Raw genomic sequence first — 24825 nt, 5'->3', positions numbered from 1 at the left:
ATGACTCCGTAGTCAAGTGAGGTCTTTTAATAATTTAGGAGGTCATTATATACGAAATAAAACTTATACGTAGAACCCACTAAGTAAACTAAAAAGAATATCCATATAGATCGCCGCAACTAAAAAATAAAAAATACCCAGACTCTTTTGACCTAAAAATTTTATTAGAGTAGGGCAGATAGATCATAATAAATAAAAGGAATGAATGTGCCATTACCACAAAGAAAAAAAGTAATGAAAGCTAGTGTTGATACACTTTTGTCCTGGCTTTGCTATTTTATACACTTGTGAACCAGGGGGAGGTGGAGTTGTTCATATTATCTTTATAACTTAGCTTTTATATACATTTAAACCACATGTTTCATACTCTTCACAAGATAGATGCTCCATAAAATTTGGCACATTTCACTATGATCACCTCACAAACATGTGCTGATCTCGCTTATTAAATTCCCAACTTTCTATATCCTTTAATTTCCAACTTGTTATTTATAATATATTCAAAATGTAGGATGTTATTATATGAAAAGTTCTTTTAATTATGTGGGGGATATATGAGCCTAATTAATAAGATAAGATCCGAGTGTTGCCCAAGTACAGGTGTGTGATTTATTTTATACAACTAAACATTAAAATTAGAGAAGTTTTTGAAAGTGATTACATTTTTTTTTTACTTCATATATTCTAATCACATAACCTCACCTGGGATCTCCAAACAGTGCCGGTGTGCATCTACCTGGAGTACAACGACATTAAAAAGAAAGAAGATTTAAGAATACCTCTACAAAACCTGTTCAACATCATTTAATTCAATCACATCTGGCACATTTCTCTTATGTTCCACGTTCTTTACTTAATTTGTATACTCATTAGATCCTCAGTGCTAACCTCAACAAACCCATTTGGTCCTCTATTTAAATAAATAATAGTACCTATGTGGTCTACTCTCTCTGTCTCTCTCTTTTCACTTTGCTAGAGATTGAACTAAGGAGCAGCATGGATGAAGACATGGAACAGGAGTTCAACTGCTACTGGGAGACACAGAGGTTCTTTGAGAGCCAACAACTTGATTGGTTTCTGCTTATTCCCATCTCTTGGGGGGAGTAATCTTGGTGGGTCTTCTTCTCTTTGCCCAAATTTGGACATCATTAATTCTCTAATTTGATGCAGTTGGGGGTGGGATGAGGTCTCAGGCTACACCGCCGAGAGCTCCGCCGACGGCGCAGGATCATCGTCGACGGCGGCGGCGGCGGAGGCGGCTACTAAGAACATAGCCACCGAGAGGAACCGCCGAAAGAAGTTGAACGAAAGCCTCTACTCCCTCCGAAGTGTTGTCCCCAACATCACTAAGGTAAAGATTAATGCAATATAAATAATACCCATCACTTTGTTGGTGTATTATGTTGTATGCTTACATTATTACATACGTTGAGCGTGGTAGATGGACAAGGCGTCGATCATCAAGGACGCCATTGACTACATCCAAGAGCTTCAAGAACAAGAGAGGAAGATCTCGGCAGAGATATCCGATTTCGAGTCAGGGAAAGAGGGTACGGCATCCTCGTTATGTGACCTTGAGCATGATGATCGTCCTTCCTATATGCGAAGAAAGAAGAAGAAGAGAAGCACGCAGAGATTGCCTTCAGCTCCAATATCCTCCACCGATTCGAGCTCTCTATCCACCAATATTCTCGAAGTACTCTCCCTCTCCCTTTGATAATTTAGTGAATGGGCCAAAGACATTTTGGAAGAGTATACCTCTAGTCCCTAAATATTCTAAAGTAGACATTATATTTTCGAACTCTAATCTAGAATAGGAAAACATTAAATAGGATGTTTGATGATAAACTAGAATATCAGTGTAATAATTACATTTTATGTGATCTACAGTTACAGTTGAGGTAAAAATATAAACAAGAAGTAAAATATTAACTCAAATACTCTTAGTTTGAAACATAAATTTAAATTATAGTATTCTTATTTCTTATAACTATGCAATGCATACTTGATTAAGAAGATATGAGATAAGCTGAAAAATTGAGCGAGAAAAGGGGAGAGTATTTTGGTAATAGCCTTAGTCAAATTAGAAGTAAAGTTTAATTGGGCTTATTTGTGAATAATTTGAATCTTATAGAAAGTAGGAATATTTTGATGTTTAATTATAGATTTAGAGTAGTGTTCCTTACTGTAGAATAAGAAATTCCCTAACCCTAAACCAAATAGGGGCTTAGTGACCGTAGTTGAATCATCATTTGCCTTCAAGATACAAGAGCAGAATTTAAGATGAAAAAACCCATAAGTTCTTAAAGTAGCAAGATTAAGCTCAAGTGTACATCTCCTATGTAAATTGTGCCTATTCTATTATAAAAAAAATGTATATATCTAGTATAGAAAATGTATGTGCTTAATTTCTAAGAGTCCATTCTTGCTATTACAAAAATTTAGGGATTTTTTTTTTTTGGGTGCAAATGCCCTCAATGTACTTATTTTTTAAAAAGTTAATCTGATGAATGATGGATTTGATCATTTAGTTCCCAGTTTGAGTAGGTAAAATAAAAATAACTTGGCACTCATTGATTTTTCTTCTGGTGTGTAGCTTAGGGTGAGTGATATGGGTAATGGGACTTTGCTCATAAGCATCACTTGCAATAAAAAGAGGGGGGCCATGATTAAATTGAGCAAGGTTTTGGAGTCTCTACACCTCAATATTACTACAGCCAACATCACCTCTTTCTCTGATAGCCTCTTGCATACTCTCTTTGTTGAGGTACTCTCTCTCTCTCTCTCCAATGAAGATAGCTTCTTGTAAGAAGGTTACACACACACACACACTTTCTCTCTCTCTCTCTCTCTACATCACCTTTTTTGTATTCTGTCATTTCAATTCCATATTAAGATTTATTTCATGCTCATGAATGCAATCTTTAAATCAAGTATATTGACAACTTAATTTCTTTTACACTCTTTGTTTACAATAAAAAAAAAATACTGATATTGAATAGTTGATGCTAATGTTAATCTAAAGAAAATTATTACAATTCCACAAGCAAAATCTTGTCATTAGGATTTGAAATCTTGGGCCATGTCCACATAGTGTCACAGCACTAAAGATATTGTCTTCAATTTACTGTATGCAAACCTGCGAAAATGTTGGCCATCTCTTTTTCTAAAGAATTTAACTAAGTTAGGTTTTTTCTTTTCTTCCTTCAGACTGATGAAACAGACAGTGTCCAAATGAAAGAAATGATCAAGAATGCTATTGCTGAAGCTGATACCTCAAGCAGTCCAATAAGTTCTGCAAGTCTCTAGTAAAGTAGGACATTTTGAAGTTCTTCTTGCTGTTTAGTTTGCCCACTTCTCTTTCTTTTAATAAAAAAGAAATTGTTCTCTTCTGATCCTGCTAACTTTCTTTTCCAACTTCTAGTACTAATTGAGGCAGTTGTCTAGAGAACATCACACTTAATAGAGGAAATCTACTTAGATTTTCTGTTTTAAGAATCGATATGCAGGTTAGACTAGAAATTATTTATCTTAAATCCTTAGGGACAAATTTAACAAATTTCTAACAATCAAATGTCTCCCAGAATCTACAATACCTAACCCTGAGTATGTCGAAAAGAAATTAAATCTTTCTATTTGTGTACATGTTTACATAGACAAAAAGATCTCTAGGTTTCAGTTATTATTTCTTGTGGTGCCAAAATATGACCATAGCTAGAACTTAACTCTTTTTAATGGTACGAAAGTAAAGTTGATGATTTATATATACATATATATAAAGATTACCTATTTTTATATGGTATGTGTTCTACGACTAATAGCAATTAGCAGGCCCTATTGTACTTCAGTTTCACTACCACTATATGAGAGTCTATGTTACTTTGTTGTGCAAGTGCCAAAAGTGACAGTAACCATCATAGTTAAGCAGACTATGATCCCCAAAGGAATTAATTTCTCCTGCATTAATTACTACATATAATAAGAAGGTATTACTGCGAAAGCTCTATCGTTTCATTCATCTTTCATATCTCCTTAAGCTTTCTTAGAAGATGAAGTCAACAAAGTCATTTCGATCTTCTACCAAAGGTGATATCATGGAACTTGGAATGGAGCTCATTTGGCTTTCAGTCTTAGAAGAGACATGCCAAGTATATTAAAGGATTAGAGACGATCATTCCAACAAACTTTTCTCAAAAAGAGTTCTCTAAGGTGTTAATGATTAATAATTACTTCATATATCTTTTATTTCTATCTCTTAAGACTGATACAAAAGGAGGAATCCTTGGACTTTTCAAGAGCTTCCATAGTATATATATCCTATAAATTTATGGGGGGTGAAGAGCTATTAACTTCTTGTGGTGTGTGCATAATGGGGATTATATCCTTCTAGTAAAACAAAAAAATAAAATAAAATACTTAGCTTAGTTAGAACTAATAGCTTCCAAAATTGTACACATCTGATTTGTAGAAAGTTGTTAAGACTTAGATTTTAATATTATAGAAATATATAAAGATATTGTTTGTAAATAATTATTTAAAAAAATACAATAAAGGTGGGTCTATTCAAATCTTAAGCTAGATTAGTAAGTAAAAGGATCCAAGGAAAAGGAAAGGATAAATGATTAAATACATCTTAATTATCCTTGTAATTTGGATCAAAATTAGTTTACCTCTTTGATTGAATTGCAAATATAAACTCGGTTAACAATTTATGATTAAATAACTAACAAAAACATAAACATAAATGTATTCAAAGAGAAAGTTCAAGATGGGTTATTGATACAAACTAAAAGTATAGGAAAATAAAGTTATTTTTATTTAAAATGGTACTGTAAAATTTTGGATGAAATGCAACTTAGTCAAAAGTATAAGGCACAGTGTGATTGAAACAAAACAAAGTTTAAGGGGATAAAATAATTTTGGTCCAAAGTATAGGGGTAATGTATTTAACCCATTTATTTGCTCATATACGAATCAGTGCATAAAATACTTGTTATGCAAGAAAATCAAAAAGAAAGTTTGTAACTTATAATAATTAAAGTCCCCATACGGCCTAAAGAAAGTCCTTATGATGATAAATGATTACAACTTTTATAGTGTACTTATTATTTGCTTGGATGTGGATGATTTGATTACAAGTTCAGAAACTCTTCATTAGATGAAGGTTTTGAATAAAGTCGTAGTGATTAAAGTTAAGAAACTCTTCATTAGAGAAAGTACTTCGAAACACAAGACATTTGGTATTTAAATAAGCTAGTAGTCTATATAATTCTTAATTTAAATTATGTGAAAATCATAGAAGATGTCTTGCTGAACTAGAGGTTAGTGTATGAAATGCTTGTGACTATTCCAGGATGTATCACATTGCCATAATAGTGATAATACTTTTTATCCCAATATTTTGTATTGAAATTAAATAAGATCATGTGTATGATATTTCTAAGGCTGTCAAAATAATCGAGCTGGCTCGAGGTCAGCTCAATAAGGCTCCATCAAGCTCACCTCGGAAATGAGTTGAGCCAAGTTTGATAAAGAGACCAGCTCGATCAAATAAACTTGATAAGGCTCGATAAGACATGATATAATAATATAGATTTACTTAAATTAATTATTATGTATTTTAATCTTACAGAGTTTAGTTCTAAATTTTAATTCTACAGCAGCCGCCCTGTTCTCCTAGGCAGCTTCGCCGGAGCTGCCTCCATTGCCCTGTGTCCGTCCGTTGTCGTGCTTTTTCCGGTTGATGACAAAGAGAAACAGAGAAGTACTATAAAGAATGAAAGGCACAGTATTAAGGATAAAATGGAACAATACCAATCAATTGTAGACAATAGAAAAACTCGAATAGATCCTTATTAGGTCCCTTTGCCATCCCTACGTACTTAGGCTCTGTCAACCAAACCTTTGCCCTCATCTTGATATACTGATATGCATGAACTTTTTTAAAACAGTCCCAAACAGTTCCATACATCTCTAGCAACAAAGGTAGAAAACCCAATCAGTTTGATCTCCTGTTTACAGATTTAGAGCTTAGTTCCTGTTGCTCCAGTCTATTTCATGGAGATGGGAGCACAAATAATTGTTCACTACAGTGTAGAAGAATTGCACATACTGAATTCAGGGCACTTCAGCTCAAGCATCAAGTTGGAAGGGGACTCAAAATATTTTAACTCAATAGTAGCTTTTCACCATTTCGATGTCGAATGGGCAAAGAGAAGTAAAAGACTTTTGACTCAAGAAATCATTAAAGCACACAAGAGGGTGATTGTGTTACAACACTGTAGAGAGTAAGACGAGCATCAGGAGGTGATTGCCTGCCTGGCACAATTGGCATTACTTGTACATCATAATGATCCATGCACCAGTTGTAAGTATGAGCGTAGAGGAAGCACAGGTACAAGAAAGAACTAAAATGATGCTTATGGTTAGCACATAAGATCCATAATTTGCTCGTTTAGGCGTACATATTAACTATGCTTATTCTCCTGGATTATAGAGGAAGAGGCAAATGGAGCTGCTGCAAAGTTTCATCTTCTCTTGTGCGATCTTGACCTGTAGCCCTTGTCAACTATCTTTTTAAGTGCCTTTTTCGCTTCCTCCAGAGTCTCCACTGGATGATCCACCTCGAAGGATAATCTTTGAATGTTGAACTGCATAAACAAAGTTATATGAGTTCGAGCAGTATCCACTCCATAAAAGGACAAGATCACTAGATGATTAAATCATTTATCAAACAGTGGTTACCTTAGTTTCTTCCCTTTTTTTCAATAATAATATATTATCATCGCATGAATGCAGGTACAATCACACAATGATAACATCCAGTATAGGCAAATAATTGCAATTAAGGGAAAAAAATGTCCATGAAGTATTCCTCTGCTTGTATCCGTGCAATCAATACATCCTAAAGGTAGGATTTAGGTAGGATTTCTGCATGGGACTCTCTAATTGATATGCACAATATATTGGAACTTTTCAAGTTTAAACAAATTTCATGCTTTTGTTGTTATGCCTAAATTCAACCCCCTATATTTTTTAGTTTATATTAATTCTTATGTGTGAACCAAAATGACAATCCAAATGACATTATAGGAGATGCATTCCGTGACAGCACTTATGTTATCTAGGGTAGGCAAGAAGCAGAATTGATAACTGACATGCAAAAGAACTATAATGCCCTCATAGTATTAAGAATTTGCTTATGCAAGAGGAAGCACAATTTTTGAATCTCTATAATTTCTCTTCGTGGGAGTGTCCACTGTTAACTCTTTAATTGTATAGTCAAAGATAGATAGCACTCAGCAGAACAATTTATAATTGGCAGGTGCTGGTAATAATACTGCAGCACAAAGGTAATCAACTGAACAAACAAATAACCCCATAATCCCAGGGCTTCAAATCCTATCAAAATTTAATTTCTAACAAACGTGGATTCCACAAATTATGAATAGCTAAAATTTTGACTTGTACCTTGATAACCTAGAGCTGCCAATTTATGTCAAGTACCTCATATACTCTATCACAGTCACCTATTCTACTCATTGACATATTCATATATATGGCCCTAGAGCTGCTCAATCTACAAGGTATAGCACCTCTATCTTTCAGTAAACCATTTTCCTAATATTAATCCTTGAGTATTTCCAACAAGGAAATTCTCCACGTGTATTCTTCGATTATTGCCAGGATGTTATATGAAAGTGCTTTATGTTGCCTTATGGAGCAAGAACTTATCTAAGCTAATCTGCTGACTTATGACTTAAAATCTTATACATAATTACATATACAGTATTTGCATGGATATACCATCAAGATTCTTTCAAATTCTGCATATCAATTTACTTAACTAACTGACATTAATTCATGCTGCAGTGACCAAAAGATATCCCACATATCTGGTGTACATTGATCACGAGATTCAATCAATCAGTTTACTTGACACGTCTCCTCTGAGCCTTGGAAAGTCATCATTATGAACTTCTCGTACCTCATGCAGGCAAAAATGTGAGTGCAACGAAAGCTGTAATAATTGATAACATCCATTCCCTTCAAGGAAGTAATAAGGTGAAAACAGCAAGTACTACTAAATATCTGAGCTAGGACATTGTACCTGTGCACCTTGCCTAACACGTATATCAATGCCTTTGCTGTCTATAGATATGAGGGCTGCATCATCTATCTCTGCTTCTGCAGATAAAAGTTCTTTGAGTGGCTTTGAGAAGATTGCATTGAGTTTCTATATGAAAAGCACAAGGATGGAGTCAGAACAGAGACAATAAGAGCTTTAGAAAGAATATGAATAAAAAGAATTGCCCGATCAATTTTTTATTGAAAAAATATGGAATTTATTAGATTACTTTCAGATTCTGTTCACCACCATCAGCAGCAATCTTATCAGATTGAATCGCTTCATATTCCTTCACATCTACCCATGCCACAGTACCAAAACCTCCGATGAAATATATGTCACTGCAATAATTACATGCAGGTGAAAAAGAGAATATAGTACTTGATGAAGGAGAAGTAACCAAGAATAGATGACAAAATCGTCAGGTTTATACATATCTTTTCCATGTTTAACCTGTTATCCTATCCACACTTTTCCTCTTCTGCATTCTTATTCAAGAATTCACTATTTCCTCAGTCATCAATTCCCCCAAGTAATATGGGATGGACTAAAGCTCATAATCCAAAAACACAAGCCTCTAGAGAAGTATTAACCTGATATCTTGTAGACGATCTTAAGCTTTTTCTGCATTCTTATTGAAGAATTAGCCCGAATGATTGCTACTAATAAAATTAGACATGGAACCAAAAACCAGACAGAATAGTAGGTATAAATTAAATTGGGTAGCCAGCCCCTAGATTGTATATTCACTTGATTGAGATCTTCAACGAGTTCTGCGACTATAGGATGGATCTAAATGTGGAACTTGAAAACCTCCACAGTCTATGAGAGCTTAAGCAATGAAAAGGAAATGTCCAGAAGGCACAGATAAGATAGTGAACCAATCACAAAGACTTTCTCCCCATCTCTCAATGATACTGAGGGCTCTTGATATGGCTCATATTTAGGGTTAACCTATGTGTCAAATATGCACTATAGCTAGGATCTTTGCGCTTCAAGGGGAGGGGAGCTCCTATCTATCTTAATTCTCAAGGGTGTATGCCTTTTTGGGAATTCCACAAGGGTTAGGAATAGCATGAGGCCCTGCAACAGCGGTTCACTATTTCCTCAGTCATTAAATTTCCCCAAAGATGGACTAAAGCTCATAATCCAAATCCACAAGCCTCTAGAGAAGTATTAACCTGATATCTTGTAGGCAATCTTAAGAGTCCAAGGATTTTAGCAAGAGAGAGGCATGGCATGAAACAAATTAAGCCAGTAAGCAGTTTGGAAGATCTATTCATCTTCTTGCAATTAGGTATCATGTAATTGAGGAGTGATTTTCCAAATTTCTGTATTCAGAATAAGAGACTAAAGGAAGGCTTCTCATGTTAATAATGTAAAGAGTCAGAAATTAACTTGAACAGTTGATTCCATCTCTCTATGTAATCAAAAATCAGATTGAGATAGACATGAAGAAACCTAACCACCAGTACAATCTATGGCAATCTATCAGTTTCCTTACACTTGTTTACAGCAACAATACTGCCTGGTTGTAATAGAATCATAGAATATAGAAAATGTGATTATATCAATCCCTTTGCATGTAGGGCCTTAAAAAATTAACAGGATAATAATTGTCATGATGTAAGAACATTTTTTACACAACAAGAAGGGGAACAAACCTTATGTTTTCCATCCTATAATAGTAAAAGTTCCCCCACTGATGGGATGCCCATTGTTGATGTTTTGCTATGTACTGCTGACGTGCCCATTCCTGAAGTAGGCAATAGTAACAATTTTCATGATATGAAGTCAACAATAACCTATAAACAAAATAAAAATGTTAATCCAATATTTTGAGAAAACAAATAAGAAATTTTGAATCAGATCATTTTCCCATCATACCTCACTGAAAAGTGTTGGCAACCACAAAGAAAGGGAGTTCCAGATTTACGATATGAGCAAAATAAGAGAACCATTCAAGAGATCATTGCAACCGCCAAATCAGTTTTTGCTGAAAACAAAAAAAAAAAAAAAAAAAACTCTGCAAGGTTCTTTCCATTGAGGAGATATTTAGTACAAGCTTTATTTAATCTTATTCATCTATGAGCTTGTGCAAGACTCCCAACCATTTAGTTGAGAAAGGGGCTAAGGGTGAAAAACTGGAAACGGAGAGGATAAAGATCGGATCTATATTTTTGCTTCAAACATGGATATTATACGGATACTAAAATGAAAAGTCATATCCCGACTAAACGGATACAGATATAAATTGAATATGAATGAGATCTTATATGGATATGGATATAAATCAAATTAGGATTAATAATAAATTATAAAATAGTTTAGGCTGCGTAAAAATGAGTCAATCTAAACTTACACAAAAGTATGTTTAGGATACTACCCAAAAATATTACCACGAAACTCACAACTAGCTTAATTAAGGATGGTAAACTATAATTAATCTTGTTCTGGCACCTTTCTTTACTTCAAAATGTGCTAAGGGTACTATGAAAACCACAACTAGCTTGGTTAAGAAACTTATGGAACGAACTACTTCCAATAAAATCACATATCAACAATTTCTAAACATATCAAAGGATGATATGCAATTTCTCTATCTAGGCAATGCTCCCTGGCTCTTAAACATAGCTGATAATATGTAAAGTTATTGAGATCCACAAACTTTAGAAAAATTTAAGGAGTGTTCACTTGTGGAATAAGTTCTATACCGGTATAGCTATATGCTCATTTATTATTTTTGCATAGAGAGGATATACCAAGGTTCTCGGTATTGGGATCGGTATCGACCGTCTAAAAAAATGATACGTATCGGTCATATTGGCCACTCGTATCGGATTAGACTATTTTTTAATTACATAAAATTTTAAATATTATTTAAAAATATAGAAAATTTTCTAAAAGTTAAAAAAACGATAGAAAAATAACAAAATAAAAATTACTCACATATGAAGTGTACAAATTTAAAAAATATATTAACTTACTCAAAATTCAAAACTTTGATGATTTCGTAAATTTCTTTGTCTCCATTATTATAATCACTATAAGTTTGTAAATGATGATATTTATCAATGTATTGAAAAGCGGAAAAGGCGGCCGTCATGGCGGACGCCATGGCGGGGCGGCACACCAGCCGCCCCGCCACTCATCCTGGCGTTGGTAGAAGGCGGTCTGCCGCATTGGCGGGCCGCCTGAGCGCTAAAAAGCGCTAGCAGGCCGCGCGGGCCGATAAGGCGGGCTGGCGCTTAGGCCCGCCAAACTCGCCTTATCGGGTTTAGCGGTAGTGGATCGGATTATCCAATATCTACTGAAAAAAACTAACCAAACCATTAATATTTCTTCTCTCTCTCTCGCTGCGCCCTCTCTCTCTCAGTAAAATCCCTAAATCCCTAATCTCTCTCTCGCTGCGCCATCTCTCTCTCTCGCTGTGCCCTCTCTCTCTCGCTACGCCCTCTCTCTCAGTGCGCCCTCTCTCTCTCGCTGCGCCCTCTCTCTCACTCTCTCTCTCTCACAATCTCTCTCTCACTCTCTCCTTCTCTCTCTCTCACTTTCACATTTTCACTGTTTCTCACACCGAAGTAGTTAATTTTTTTTTTTTAATTTTCAATTCTGTCTAAAGTAGTTAAATCTTAACACTGTTAGTTACTTAGTGATTATCTGATAATAATGATAATATGTTCATTAATTAATAATTAGTTAATGATGGTTAATTACTTAATTCAGAAATTAATTTAGTAATTATCTGATAATATGTTTTTTAGTTTTTCTCTGTTCTAGTGTTTCTTATTACTTAATTCCTCTAGTTAATTTAGAAATTAATTGAAGTAGTTTTCTGCTATTCTGCTAATCTGTTGAATACTTGAAATATTAATTAGTAATCTGTTAATGATTGTTAATTACTTAATTACTTAATTCATAAATTAATTTAGTAACTATCTGATAAGTGATAATATGTTTTTGATTTTTCAGTTTTTCTCTATTTCTTATTACTTAGTTCCTCATTTCTTCTATTTTTTCTTTAATTCTGTTAATTAAGATTGTTAATTATTTGATTCAGAAATTAATTCAGTAATTGTCTGATAATATGTTTTCTCTGTTTCTTATTTCTTAATTCCTCTAATTAATTCAGAAATTAAGATTAGAGATTAAGAATTTAAGATTTAACAGTGAGTTAATTTTTAGTGTTAATCTGTCTCAAACATTTCTTTTGAATTAGTGAATTACTGGATTAAGTTATTACTTATTAAGTATTAACTAGAGAGTAAATTAGTAATCAATAATTAGTAATAACTAAATATCTTACTATCTGTTTTATTGGAGAAGGTAAAACAGTAATTAATTACTATTTTTAAATCTGAAATGTGAATTATGAATTATCAATCATATTTGTTTTTTGCCCAATTTCATTACAGAATACAGATAGTCAAATATGACCACTAATTCCTCTCAAACACCGTCTGTGGTTGGGTCAACTTCATCTGAATTTTTTGTGCCTGTTGGCTCTAATGATCCAGGGTGGCAATATGGATACCTTCCAAATAAAGTTGATGCCAATACGGTGAAATGTAGATTTTGTGGGAAGGTTACTAAGGGAGGAATTAGTAGATTCAAGAAGCATATTGCTCATGTTAGAGGTGATGTTGCGCCTTGTCCAAAAGCTACAGATGAGGCAAAAAAAGTTATTAAAGAGCATATAGAGGGCAACAAAAGGAGAAATGAGGATAAATCAAAAGAGGAAATAGAATTGAGAGCAGAAGTAAATATATTTGGAGAAAAGGAAGATCCAGAAATTTTAGAAGTTGGAAGTAAAAAGCCAAGAAGTAGAGGTCCTTTAGACAAATACACATCTATTGATCCAGAAGTTTCAATTAGAGAGCGGGGAAAGATGGTACAAACAAGTATAAAAGATACTTTTGCAAAAGAACAAAGAGATAGAGTGCTAATGTACTTAGCTCATTGGGTTTATAAGTGTGGCATTCCCTTTAATGCTGTAACTGATAAATCATTTCATGTTTTGATGGAAGCAGTTGGTCAATATGGTCCGGGGTTCAAGCCGGCAACTATGCATGAGTTACGTGAGCCACTTTTGAAGAAGCAAGTGGCTAAAACAAATGATAATTTGGAGAACCATAGAGCTGCATGGAAGAAAAATGGCTGCTCCATTTTAACTGACGCTTGGACAGATCGAAAAGGAAGAAGCATTATGAATTTATGTGTCAATTGTGAGCTGGGGGTTAGTTTTCTACGTTCAGTTGATTGCTCTAAAGATTCACATACAGGTGAATACATTCACAATATTGTTGTTGAGGGTATCAAGGAAGTGGGAGAGGAAAATGTACTTCAAGTTGTGACTGATAATGCTGCTGCTAATTTAGCACCTGCACGGTTGCTAAAGCAAAATTATCCTCATATATATTGGACATCTTGTGCTGCCCACTGTATAAATTTGATGTTAGAGATGATATCAAAGGAAGGAAGGATTAGGGGTTCAATTGAACGTGGAAGGAAAATCACTGTGTTCATTTATGGATATCACAAAACATTAAGTTTGATGCGTCAGTTTACACAAAAAAGGGAGATCATGAGACCCGGGGTTACAAGATTTGCCACTTCATTTCTCACATTACAGAGTCTTTTGGAGAAGAAAGAAAAATTAAGGCTTATGTTTACTTCCGATGAATTTTTAAGTTGCAAATGGTCAAAAACTACGAAAGGAAAGAGAGTTTATTCTACTATCCTTAATAACCAATTTTGGAGGCAAGTGTCATTAGCAGTTAAAGTATTCACTCCTTTGGTGAAGTTGCTACGAGTTGTTGATGGTGAAAGAAAGCCACCAATGGGATTCATATATGGTGGATTGAAAGATGTCAAGAAAGAAATAAAGAATATTTTCAATAATAATGAGACATCTTCCAAGCCTTTTCTAGATGCAATTGATCACTACACAAATGGAAAGCTTGATACACATCTCCACGTTGCTGCAAATTACTTAAATCCATACTATTTTTATAGAGATTTGGATGAGATGGAGACTGACTTTAATGTAATGGATGGTGTTCTTAGTTGTATTGAGAGCTTTTATCCAGATCAAGCCATTCAAGTTCACATTTCAAATGTGGAGATGAAAGCATATAAGAATGCCACTGGGATATTTGGGAGACCGCTAGCAAGATTAACAAGAGAAGTTAACAATGATGAATTCAACCCAAGTAATAATTATTAATTAGCATATGTTGTAAAAGTATAATTGTGTAAAACATGTCTTTTACAGTTTTATTCTTTGTATGTTACTAAGTTACTTTTTAATTTTTATGGTTATAGCTCATTGGTGGAGTGTATATGGAGCCGCTGCCCCCTACTTGAAATGTATGGCGGTTAAGATTCTTAATTTAACATGTAGCTCCTCAAGATGTGAAAGAAATTGGAGCTCCTTTGAATGGGTAATATATCATTAATCATTGTATTGACTAAGCTAAATTGATGAATTTTATTATCAAATTGATTTAGTCTTTGATTTGATGATTTCAGATTCATTCAAAGAAGAGAAATAGATTGGAAGTGAAGAGGCTAAATGATCTTGTTTATGTACAATTTAATGCAAGAATGAAGGATCGAAAGATAGCGAAAGAGAAGGATCCAGTCGTTTCAAAAGAAAGAAATAATGCAAGGGAATGGTTGGATAATGATCATGTAGAGCAAGAGGTCTTTCCAGGTGAAGGGTTAACTTGGGAGATGGTGACAGAAGCATCAGGAGCCGAAGAATATTTAAGATCAAGGAGGAGCACTAGATCTACTCAAGCTACTACTAGTAGCACTCCTTCCACTTCTCTAGATGAGCAATTAATTGAGTCGGATGAAGAAACAGATGATGAGGATGATGTTGAGCTAGAATTTGATGATAATTCCGATGATAATCTTTTGGTAGATGAAGTTTATCCCATAGATTGTGAAGAAGATTAGAATATGTCCTTTATGTTATAATTGTGAACTTGTTATGAACTTGATAATTTTGAATTTTTGATTATATGTTATTTGTTTTATCATATTATTTTGTTATGATTGTGAACTTGTTGCGAGGAACTTATGGTTGTGATAATTTTGAATCTTTGATTATGTATTTATGTTATTATAGTTGTGAATTGTGGTAATGTTATTGTGGTTGTGAATTGTGATTGTGTTATTATGGTTGTGAATTATGATTATGTTATTTAGTATTTTATTTTAGAACTTGTTACTATTTATGTATTTATGTTATTATGGTTGTGAATTTGTGATTATGTATATTATATATGTTTATTTATTTATTTATAATTTTTTTATATTAAAAATGCTAGACCTCCTTGTCACCCGCCTTGTCGCCCGCCTTCCGCCTAAGCGCTAGGCGGTGGGGTGACCGCCCGCCATCCGCGGCCGCTTTTCAAAACATTGATATTTATGACCTAATGCCCGAATAAATGATTCCGTTATACTAGTCATATTATATGGATTTTGTTGTATGACTTATGTCCGAGGAGGATAATAACAAGCATATAGATCTTGTGTTTGAGAATACTAAGAATACTGATAATAATAACCAGCATGCGGATTTTGTGATTGCTCCAAACAATAAATACCCGATGCACTATAATAATAAGAAGCAACATTCTCATTATGACGTCACTGATATCTATATACATCCTCAGTTCTTTGTCTTCAATTCGTATGCCTCCTTGACTTTAGTTAGCAAATATAAATGGGACGATCTCACTATCAAGTGTATCATTAGAATTATGACTGGTACTAGTAGGTATACTATCTCCCGTTATTGAATGATTTGTACCAGCATCTACCCTCATTGTGATCTCACTCTATATCTCATCTAACCAGGGGTTATCTCTGTCATCTAATAATCTGTTATCTATTTCTCTGATTCATGAAGTCAAAGGGCTTTTATTATAAAAAAGCATAATTTAAATCAATTAATTATTCATTTTTGCCATTTTTCTTAAATTTCTCTACCTCAATTCATATTATAATGACAAAAAACTAACTTCTCCAATCTTTCTTTCAATTGCTAATTTGTTGTCTGTTTTAGTGTCAAATAAAGAGAAAGTAGTCAAATTTCTTTCACTGTAATGAAGACATAGTTTGACTTAAAATTTTCTTTGCTATTGGTGTTAAAATCTTCACGGCTGTAGCTGTAGAGGTCGTCTACTTGGTGCAAGAAGAGAAAAAGAGAGAATGAGAGAGAAATTAGAAACTGAAAAAAATAAGAAAAACTCACCCGAGATTGCCAGAGATCGAGATCATCGAATCTTTGTCGGAGAATGTCACCAGAGGTCAAGGTCGGCGGAGATCTACTTTACCGCCGATGGAAGAGGTGAGAAAGAAGAGAAAAAGATAAGAAAAAAAGAAAAGAGAGCGGCAGGTGAAGGAGGACATCAATTATTGATGTTCCTCGAGTCGGATTCGACTCAGTATCGCTCGTTTTGGACGAGATCAATCGTAAACGGCCGATACCCCAGCTGAAACCAGTTCGGCTAGGAACGGGATCGGCTAGGGTCGATCGCAATCCGTTTTGGCTAATCTCAATCGGAATCGGCCGAAACTAAAAACCTTAGGATATACTAGTATAAGCTACAGTCATGGATAGCCATGCCAATTGGCACGGGGCATGTCGGTTAGCACTTGTTTTGCTAGTGGCATACCGACATGTGGCACGAGGGGTGTTGCACGGCATCCCTCCTAATAGTTTCGCCACTCGTTATCAACCTCGTCCTCAAGCTACCCATCTTCGATTGCCTTCGTTGTTGTCGTTATGCAAGCTTACGTCGAGTACCCTAGCTCGAGGGAGGAGGAAGAAAAATCGAGAGAGAGGGAGGGTTATCAGTTAAAAACTTTAAAATTTAGGCTCGGCTCCGCTCAATTTGAGCTGAGCCAGCGCGAGCCTGATTGGAGAAGGATGCGACGATTGCAATGACTTGCCGAAGGAGGAGGAGAAGATTGATGGAGGAAAGGGAGGTCGAAGGAGTGAAGACAAATTAATTAAGGATGCATATACATATCAGCGATGTCGTCATAAGGATGTTGCTCTCTACGACTGATTCATCGAGTACTCATTATTTAGAGTCATCACAAGATCCATATATTGTTTGTTGTTATTCTCAGACACAATAAAAAAGATGCTATTTGATATGACTAGTTTAATTCAATCACTCTTTGGAATACCAAATCCTAAACATTAGTACTTATAAATTTATAGTGATAATGATGACAGCCATAGGAATTTACCAAATCCAGCTCAGTATTCATCATAGTTTTGTGTGAGTATGTTTTTAGTATAGGTTAATTGAACTGTACCCCCATGTGGTTTGACTCAATTGCATGAAACCCACATTACTTTTAATTTAAGAACTTAATCCATATGTTCTTAACTAAAATGTAACTGTTATTTTTTTTCATCATATTTGATCAAACATAGGTCGAACTTGAAGATTCTCATTAGAAAGTAGAAACAAAGTTGCAAATGATTAAATATACTTTTCAACGTATCTAAAATAATACCGATTGAACTTAGATGACAAAGATATTACAAAAACATATATCTATTCAATACATTTATCATATCTTTATCATTTAAAATTCAATCGATATTATCTTAGATGGATTAGAAATCTTATCCAATTCTCTATAACTATCTCTAATGAGTATCTATAAATTCAATCTCTAGTTTTGTCAAATATAATGAAAAAAAGTAATTGCTGCACTTTAATCATGACCACCAAAGGAATAAGTGCTTAAGTTAAAAGTATATGGAAATTTTATAAAACCACAAGGAGATAAAATATTATATCCCCTTTTTGTTTTTAGGTTTCATATATTAGTAATTATTTTCTTTTTTTTATCATTTCCTCAAAAATTTTAAAAAAAAATCTAGATTTTTAGAATTTTATATAATTAAAAAAAGTCTAATATCGTAACAGCCAATATGGTTGATATGTATTATTTTCTTGGGCGGCTTATCTTGATTCCAACATTTAGATGCTTGAATAAAACCTGCCAAGTTGTAGGAAAAAAAAAAATTAACCAACCTAACTTAAGGAAAAAGAAAATCCATATAGATTGTATGGGATAAAGAAAGCATAGAATCCACCACAAAAGAGATGAAGGAGAAGAATAAGGAGAATTATAAGGAGGAGAAAGGAAAAAGGATAAATATGGAATCCTCCACAATAATAATATTTTTCAATTTTCTATGATTTTTCTTTTTCTCAATTTTTAAATTCCATCATCTCTACATAAAGAGGCAATGAGATTACATCAAATCATAACCTAAACTTATCATAATCTTTCCTAATCAATCTATAACCAAACTAGATTCTTTTACTTATAAATCAACTAAATCCTAATAAAACATTTCTAAAACAAACAACAAAATCTCCTAGATTTTAGGAGGTTTAACCAAATAGAATACTCTAAAGCCAAATCTAATTTTTAGATAGAAAATATATCCAAAAATTAAAAATATATATATATAAATTCCCATAAATAAGCTAACTGACAATCAACAATGGAATCGAGCTAGTTGCTTTTGATGCTCACACAACACACAACTAACAAGAAAGCACATGCTTTACTATAGAATCATTATCTTGAGTTTAAGAAAAAGCTGTTCAGTTTCAAAAGAAAACGATCACTTTCAGTCTATATAGTTTGTAGACAGTGAAGAACCACCGTGTAAGGAGTAAAAGAAGAAGAGAAGGATTACTTTGATTATTAACCACACGAAAACTCAATATAGTTTGTAGGAGACCTTAAGAAGATAGAAAATTGGCAATAGAAGTTTCTAAAGTAAATACAACTGCTAAGTTGTTTTAATGTCGGTTTTATTTTTTTATGATCTTTAGAAAAGAACCTAAATTACAGTTTAACTCAGGGTGAGATAACATAGTGACAGGAGGGGAGTGGAAGATATATAAATCAGAATCAAGATGTTTTTCTCTGGGGCGGGATAGAAAATGCGTTGACATTGAAAACTAAGTACATGATACTATTAAATGTGTAATGTAGCTTCAAAGAACCTGTTGGTCAGCTGGGAGGGGCATAACATCACCAAATATTGTCACACGTGCATTTGACAATCCACTCCATCCAGGTATCTAGGAATAAAATAAGATTTGAGTTTGATAAAATATACAATTTTGATTCTCTTGATTTAAAATTATGCAAAAGTTGACACCTGTACAACAAGAGTGCATCTTGGGTCTGCCAACAGGTTTCTTGTGTGGATAGCCAATGGTGATAATGAAAATATTGGATCTGCATGTGATGCTTAGACTTTAGGGATAAAATGCTTTGAGTTTATAACATGTTATATGGAAGAATAAAAACAGTAAGGCAACTTACGGCCCACTGAATCTGATGCAAAGTCAACTAGTGAACCAAATGGGTACCCTGCACGACGATGATGCATTTGCGACATGACAGTGCATAGATGAGCAAACCTAGCCTGCTTATAGAATAAAATGAAAAGGAATAACATATCAATAAAAAGGGAATCATGAGACATCAACCAACACAAAAGCTATCACTAAAATCTATATTTACAAAGAAATCACCTGTTCCATCAAATTGCGAACAGCCAAAGCTGGAGGAGGTAAATCATGAGCTGAGGTTGCACTCTGCACACCTCCAGAAATGGGTGTTCTAAACAACCCAGTTCTAGATCCACTTGCACCAGTTCCACTAGTGGCAGCTGTAACCATCTTCAAGTTCTCAGTTATGTCCACTTCATGAACTTCATTGTGAGTCTCGTGACTCAAATTGCTCTTTAATTGTACAAGAGAAAAAGCGATAGATCATTTCTCAATTCTCATATCTAGTTGTTGAACAATTGATGCAACAAAAGAGTAGAATCAATAGTTTGTATTTCTGATAAACATATAAAAGATTAAAAAGGACTCAAAAGTCTCCAACCAATATGAGAAATAACTAAGAAAATCCAGCTTTACACATTTAAGCCACAGTACTTGCAACAAATATTATATTTAACTTTAAAGATTTACCCCAGGGCATCACATATGTCACCACTGTCAAAGTGATCAAGCTGGCTTGAGCTTGGTTCAATAAGACTCAAAATCTATATATATATATATATATATAGATAGATATTCTCGATTGGTTTCAGTTTTGACCTCTAGAAAAAATGAATATTGTCAGCCAAAGTAGAATGGTTTTAGCCTATTGTAATCCAAATGCCAAAATAAGAAATCTTGGTAACTTTAACCAATGAGTTTCGGCTTTAGTTTTCAATAAGTTTTCAATAAGAAAATGAGATGGTTCAATAAGCTTGAATCAGGCTTGAATCAGGCTTGGCTTGAAATATATTTGATTTTAGTTATCATGCAGCTTGTTTATGGCTGAGCTTGGCTTGAATCAAAATATGCTAGAAAGTAGGCTCGAATTGAAACAAAATGACCCGAGCTCGATTATGTGACTTATGCTCAAAACTAACTTCAAGCCAAGCTTGAACAAAGCTATCCACCAATGGCAATATGGTTGTGTAGTTGTGTATGATGTAGGATAACCCAGGATGCCGACCTAATACATATGAGTAATTGTAGATATAAGCACAAATTAGATATGTTACAATATGTAAAGGACAAAACCCTAGGACCTATATGTTATCCAAGATGAACGATACCGAGATTGTGCTAATTGTATTCCTTGAAGAAATGTTGTTTGAAGTTCCATCCTGAACACTTGGTAGGTGTGAGGCATCAACGAATCAATGTATTTATCGCCTTTTGTTAATTTGTAGGTGCAGAATTAGGAGAAAAATGAAGAGAAATACAAGAGAAAAAGAAGCGTAGATAAGCTGTTCCATATGGACTGCTACAGAAGCCCATACAGGCGGAACCCAAAATAAGTCTTCTCTTCAGATTTATGCAGTGAGGAATAAATAATTAAAAAAAAGGATAGGTAGAAAAGGAGAATAATAAGAGAAGATAGTTGGTTTCACTCTGGGTAACACACCCAGACATTCATTTCACACAAAGGAGAATATGATGAAGATCTATTTACAAGACAGAGCTAGTTGATGAGTCCTTTTTTTTAAAGGAAACCCTATAGGCTAGATATATCATTCATATCAATCAAATATTTACATGCCTAATACAAAAAGAAAAAGAAAAAAGGGAGGTAGTTTGAATAAGCTCCCACTACTTGGCAAAAAAAACAGGACAGCAAGAAAGTATCAAGCTCAAAGGGTACATAAAATTAAGTAAAAAATACTGTCCAAGCCTCTATGTCGACACAAAAGATCTATCTTCCGGCGATTCCATCATGACCACTATAGATCCGGGCCAGCCAGGAAGCAAACCTACATAAAACAGAGAAAAGAACAGAAAAGGAGGAAGGTGCTACATCGGATCCGGCAAGCCTAAACCACTGCCAGTCAGGGCTCCTAGGGTCAGTTCTGTCAAGACTCACAATAGCATGAGTTCCTTTCATGATATACTTCTTACTATTTAGGAGAACAATATTCTCCTAATGTACAAACCGACCATACATGGTGATAATTTTGTCATTTATCCACTAGAGCTACACCATGTTAGGATGTGATCCAAGAGATAGTCTTGAAGATACCATCCTCTACTTTCTTCGCGAGAAAAATAAGTCCTAATGAAATTTTGCATTCATTCTTGGTTTGTCCTGGTTTGACATTTTCCATGTAATATCTTCCTGCACCATTATCTTAGTAGCTTACTGTAGTCTGTTTCTGACTGATTGTTTCACTTCTTCTACATGTCTCTGAATTCATAGCATTTTCTTAATGTTTTTGTAAAACCAAAGGCCGGCTTACCTAAGCACTGATGACAATCTCAAGGGAATCTAACACTAGAAAAGAAACAAGCTTACAACAGGCATTATCATGATACTCTTAATTCACACACAAATTCCAATTCCTCATGCTTATTTCTCGCTATATATATAAACATTCTACAATCAAAATCATCAACTAAAATCTTTTAACCATGAACGAAAACTTACCTAGGCAATTTAATTCAGAAATTTGAAACAATCCTCAAAACCAAATGGTCACGTACAAGTTTCTAACTCCTACATGAGGAATACCTCGAGGAATCCATCTTCTCCCCCGCCGCTGGCGGAAACTTCATCGGCAGTAGCTTCGATCCTGCCCCAACCCCTCAGCGCACTTGTTTCACTCACCGAGAGCCTTAAAGCATGCAGATTTTCGTAGGTTCTCGAGAATCCACATCGAAAGGTGGGATCTTTGGAAGTCAATAAATGGCGGGAAGGAGGGATTTGGGCGAGATGGGAAGAAAAGCTGGAGCCGGGGAGGGCTTCCATGGAACAGAAACGAAAGCCGCGAACCTCACGAAAAATACAGTCGGAAGAAAGGAGAATCTGATACTGTTGAGTAGTTTTACAGTGTGTATAAAGAAGAGCTTGGGGCCCATTTTGGTGTATTTAAATATAGATTTTTTTTTTTCCTCTCATTATGTAATGACTAGGAGGATCAGGGCAGCACAAAGTGGTTTACAGTTGTACTAATTATGTGCCAGTCTCTATATTCAACTTTCCATGAATGTGCACAATTGATCTTATGGTTGAACATAATGACTCTATCAAATCCCAGCTCAATTGAAGGGCTTCCCTATAGAGAAAGGTTGCCTGGATTTGATTCATCTCTTCTATACGAATGATATCCTCGTTATGACTGAGGTAACCCAAGCCTTAGCTAGTGCAGTCAAGAATGCTCTTGATAAGTATTATTCCCTTAAAAACCAAAGGTTAATCATGATAAATCTAGTGTTTAATGTTTCCATAGATACTAAGGAAGCTATACCATCCTTCGTCAACATTGGTCTTGGCCAATTCTCCTATGTTTATTTGAAGTTAAAAAATTTTCAAACCGCATTTCAGTTGCCAACCAGATTGATTTAGTTAACCATGTCGTCAGTATGTTGATTGGCTGGAAAAACGATATCTTATCTTTTACAAGTAGGTAGATCCTTATTAATTCTACTCTCAACTGTATTTCTAATTATTGGTTGGCTTCTACTTAGGTCTCAATATACCTTAGACTAGATATTTAAGCTTGCTAGGGGATTCCTGTGAGAAAAGGAAAATAATCGAAAGGGCCTCCATCCGGTGAATTGGGCCAAAATGACTAGGCCCAAGGCTGAGGGTGGCCTTGCTATAAAAGATTTTTGGTTGACCAAAAGTGTCTTGTTTGAAATATTTTAAAAAAAAACATCTTTAATTTTTTAAATAATGACAAAGCTTTTTAGGCCCCTATTATGAAATGTAAGTATGGCACTCTTGATAATTGAGCTGCCAAGCCCAAGAAAGATCCTTTTTGGGCCTGATCGATCTTGTGGGCTATGGTTAAAACATTAGGAATGATATGAAACATATTATGGAGAATGGTCTTAAAGTGAAGGACTTGGGGATACTTTAATCACTCCCAGCCCTCTAGCATGCATGTTGTCTTCTGTGAACACTTCCAGTACTCATAGTAATATGTTTGTCTCAGATCTTATGACTAATGGGTCCTAGGATGAAAGCTGTATTAGGGAAGCCATTGGGCTGACCCTTTGTGACTCTATTCTGGCCTTAATGACTGGGCCGCTTGAAGATAAATAAGTTTGGCGGCTTGATCTGAAAGGGAAAGCATTTGTCAAATCCATTTACTCTTTCACTAGGCCAAGAATTTAGCCTAAAAGCCTAGATTGGAAAAAATTTGTAGAAGCTCTGGGTTAACCCAAGAGCTAAAGTTTTTCTTTAAAAAGTATTATGGGGGTCGGGCCCCAACTAGGGTTCTCATTTATAGCCCACACATTGGACCAGCTGAACCGTGTCTAATGTGTGGCCTATAGGAGGAGATCTTAGATCATCTCTCTTTTGGCTGTTATATTACGCTCTAGGTCTGGGATGTAATTGCCTAGAACTTGAGCATAACCTTCATACTTGATAGCAACTGAATTGCTTATGATTTTGGGGGCATCTAGTGGGGGGGATCTAGATAAATTTTTTGCTATAGTGGCAATCACCATCTGGATGGTTTGGAAGGCCAAGAACCTCTAGTGTTTTCAAAGGATCAAATGCATTACTGATCATATGACATAGAAAATCATGCAAATGACCATGGAGTACTATCTTAAGAGAAGTGGTCCTTATCCCTCCAGAAACAAAAATCAATTGAGTAACTGGGCTGCCCATGGAGTACTATCTTAAGAGAAGTGGTCCTTATCCCTCCAGAAACAAAAATCAATTGAGTAACTGGGCTGCCCAAGGTATCGATTGTGTCAAAATAAATTTTGATAGATCTTAGCATCCAGTTAATAGGTTAGAGGGGTTTTAGTTTTGTCGTTTGCACTGATCAAGCTACTCCATTCCACCTATCAGTAGGTCCTTTATCATTGTGTTCTACTTTGGATTGAAGCTGAGACCCTAACCCTTCTTAGCTCTCATTGTTGTTGTTCATCTTGACAACCCTCACATTTTGGTATAAAGTAACTCTAATTTGGTGATTGATGTTGTCTACTATCCTATGGAGGCCTCGTGAATTTTTCGAGACATTATAGAACACTGTACTGTGAAGCTGAATTAATTATTTCTTGTCTCATTTTTGTATGTTGATCAAATGTGTAATAGAGCAATTGATTGGGCTGCTCATTTTGGTTGGC

At 34.9% G+C, this 24825-nt stretch overlaps 3 protein-coding genes across 12 annotated transcripts; 2 read left to right on the top strand and 1 right to left on the bottom strand.

Moving 5' to 3' along the window:
- Positions 1 to 888: 888 nt before the first annotated feature.
- LOC140777547 (transcription factor bHLH35-like) lies at positions 889 to 8103 on the top strand. 10 transcript variants are annotated; one of them, XR_012107036.1, is made up of 7 exons: positions 924 to 1112; positions 1194 to 1351; positions 1442 to 1696; positions 2597 to 2767; positions 3211 to 3313; positions 6799 to 6910; positions 7873 to 8103. XR_012107036.1 is itself a non-coding variant. In XM_073121729.1 (6 exons), the coding sequence occupies exons 1-5, from the start codon at positions 1001 to 1003 to the stop codon at positions 6865 to 6867; spliced, it is 765 nt and encodes a 254-aa protein (XP_072977830.1). In that variant the 5' UTR covers positions 921 to 1000; the 3' UTR covers positions 6868 to 6910; positions 7873 to 8103. The 10 variants fall into 10 exon arrangements, 7 of the variants coding, with proteins under 7 accessions (XP_072977831.1, XP_072977830.1, XP_072977828.1 ...); XR_012107037.1 differs by having other exon boundaries at positions 6799 to 6921; XR_012107038.1 differs by lacking the exon at positions 3211 to 3313 and having other exon boundaries at positions 921 to 1112; positions 6799 to 6921.
- On the bottom strand, positions 6165 to 22551 carry LOC140777546 (uncharacterized). The gene is made up of 9 exons (XM_073121724.1): positions 22247 to 22551; positions 19729 to 19938; positions 19517 to 19619; positions 19350 to 19429; positions 19192 to 19269; positions 9793 to 9884; positions 8358 to 8469; positions 8111 to 8236; positions 6165 to 6650 (listed from the first exon to the last, which is right to left on the bottom strand). Exons 1-9 carry the CDS (start codon positions 22481 to 22483, stop codon positions 6528 to 6530), a joined length of 1161 nt encoding a protein of 386 aa, XP_072977825.1. The 5' UTR covers positions 22484 to 22551; the 3' UTR covers positions 6165 to 6527.
- LOC140777545 (uncharacterized) lies at positions 9898 to 19175 on the top strand. Its single transcript, XM_073121723.1, has 3 exons — positions 9898 to 14340; positions 14453 to 14571; positions 14660 to 19175. The coding sequence occupies exons 1-3, from the start codon at positions 12561 to 12563 to the stop codon at positions 15089 to 15091; spliced, it is 2331 nt and encodes a 776-aa protein (XP_072977824.1). The 5' UTR covers positions 9898 to 12560; the 3' UTR covers positions 15092 to 19175.
- Positions 22552 to 24825: the final 2274 nt, after the last annotated feature.

This window comes from Typha angustifolia, chromosome 15 (genome assembly GCF_048772165.1).
Source record: "Typha angustifolia cultivar Huaian chromosome 15, ASM4877216v1, whole genome shotgun sequence".
Lineage (NCBI taxonomy): Eukaryota > Viridiplantae > Streptophyta > Magnoliopsida > Poales > Typhaceae > Typha > Typha angustifolia.
This window is presented reverse-complemented; position numbering and strand designations above follow the sequence as displayed.

Bases quoted from the DNA above. Each gene is read 5' to 3' on its own strand.
- LOC140777545 (XM_073121723.1), top strand. From the start codon at position 12,561: ATGACCACTAATTCCTCTCAAACACCGTCTGTGGTTGGGTCAACTTCA. The intron at 14,341-14,452 runs GTAATAATTATT...TTATGGTTATAG, and splicing joins CAATGATGAATTCAACCCAA to CTCATTGGTGGAGTGTATAT. The intron at 14,572-14,659 runs GTAATATATCAT...TGATGATTTCAG, and splicing joins ATTGGAGCTCCTTTGAATGG to ATTCATTCAAAGAAGAGAAA.
- LOC140777547 (XM_073121727.1), top strand. From the start codon at position 1,001: ATGAAGACATGGAACAGGAGTTCAACTGCTACTGGGAGACACAGAGGT. The intron at 1,697-2,596 runs GTACTCTCCCTC...TCTGGTGTGTAG, and splicing joins TATCCACCAATATTCTCGAA to CTTAGGGTGAGTGATATGGG. The intron at 2,768-3,210 runs GTACTCTCTCTC...TTCTTCCTTCAG, and splicing joins TGCATACTCTCTTTGTTGAG to ACTGATGAAACAGACAGTGT.
- LOC140777546 (XM_073121724.1), bottom strand. From the start codon at position 22,483: ATGGAAGCCCTCCCCGGCTCCAGCTTTTCTTCCCATCTCGCCCAAATC. The intron at 8,470-9,792 runs GTTTGTTCCCCT...TAATTATTGCAG, and splicing joins TATAGGATGGAAAACATAAG to TGACATATATTTCATCGGAG. The intron at 8,237-8,357 runs GTAATCTAATAA...CTTTTCATATAG, and splicing joins GTGGTGAACAGAATCTGAAA to AAACTCAATGCAATCTTCTC.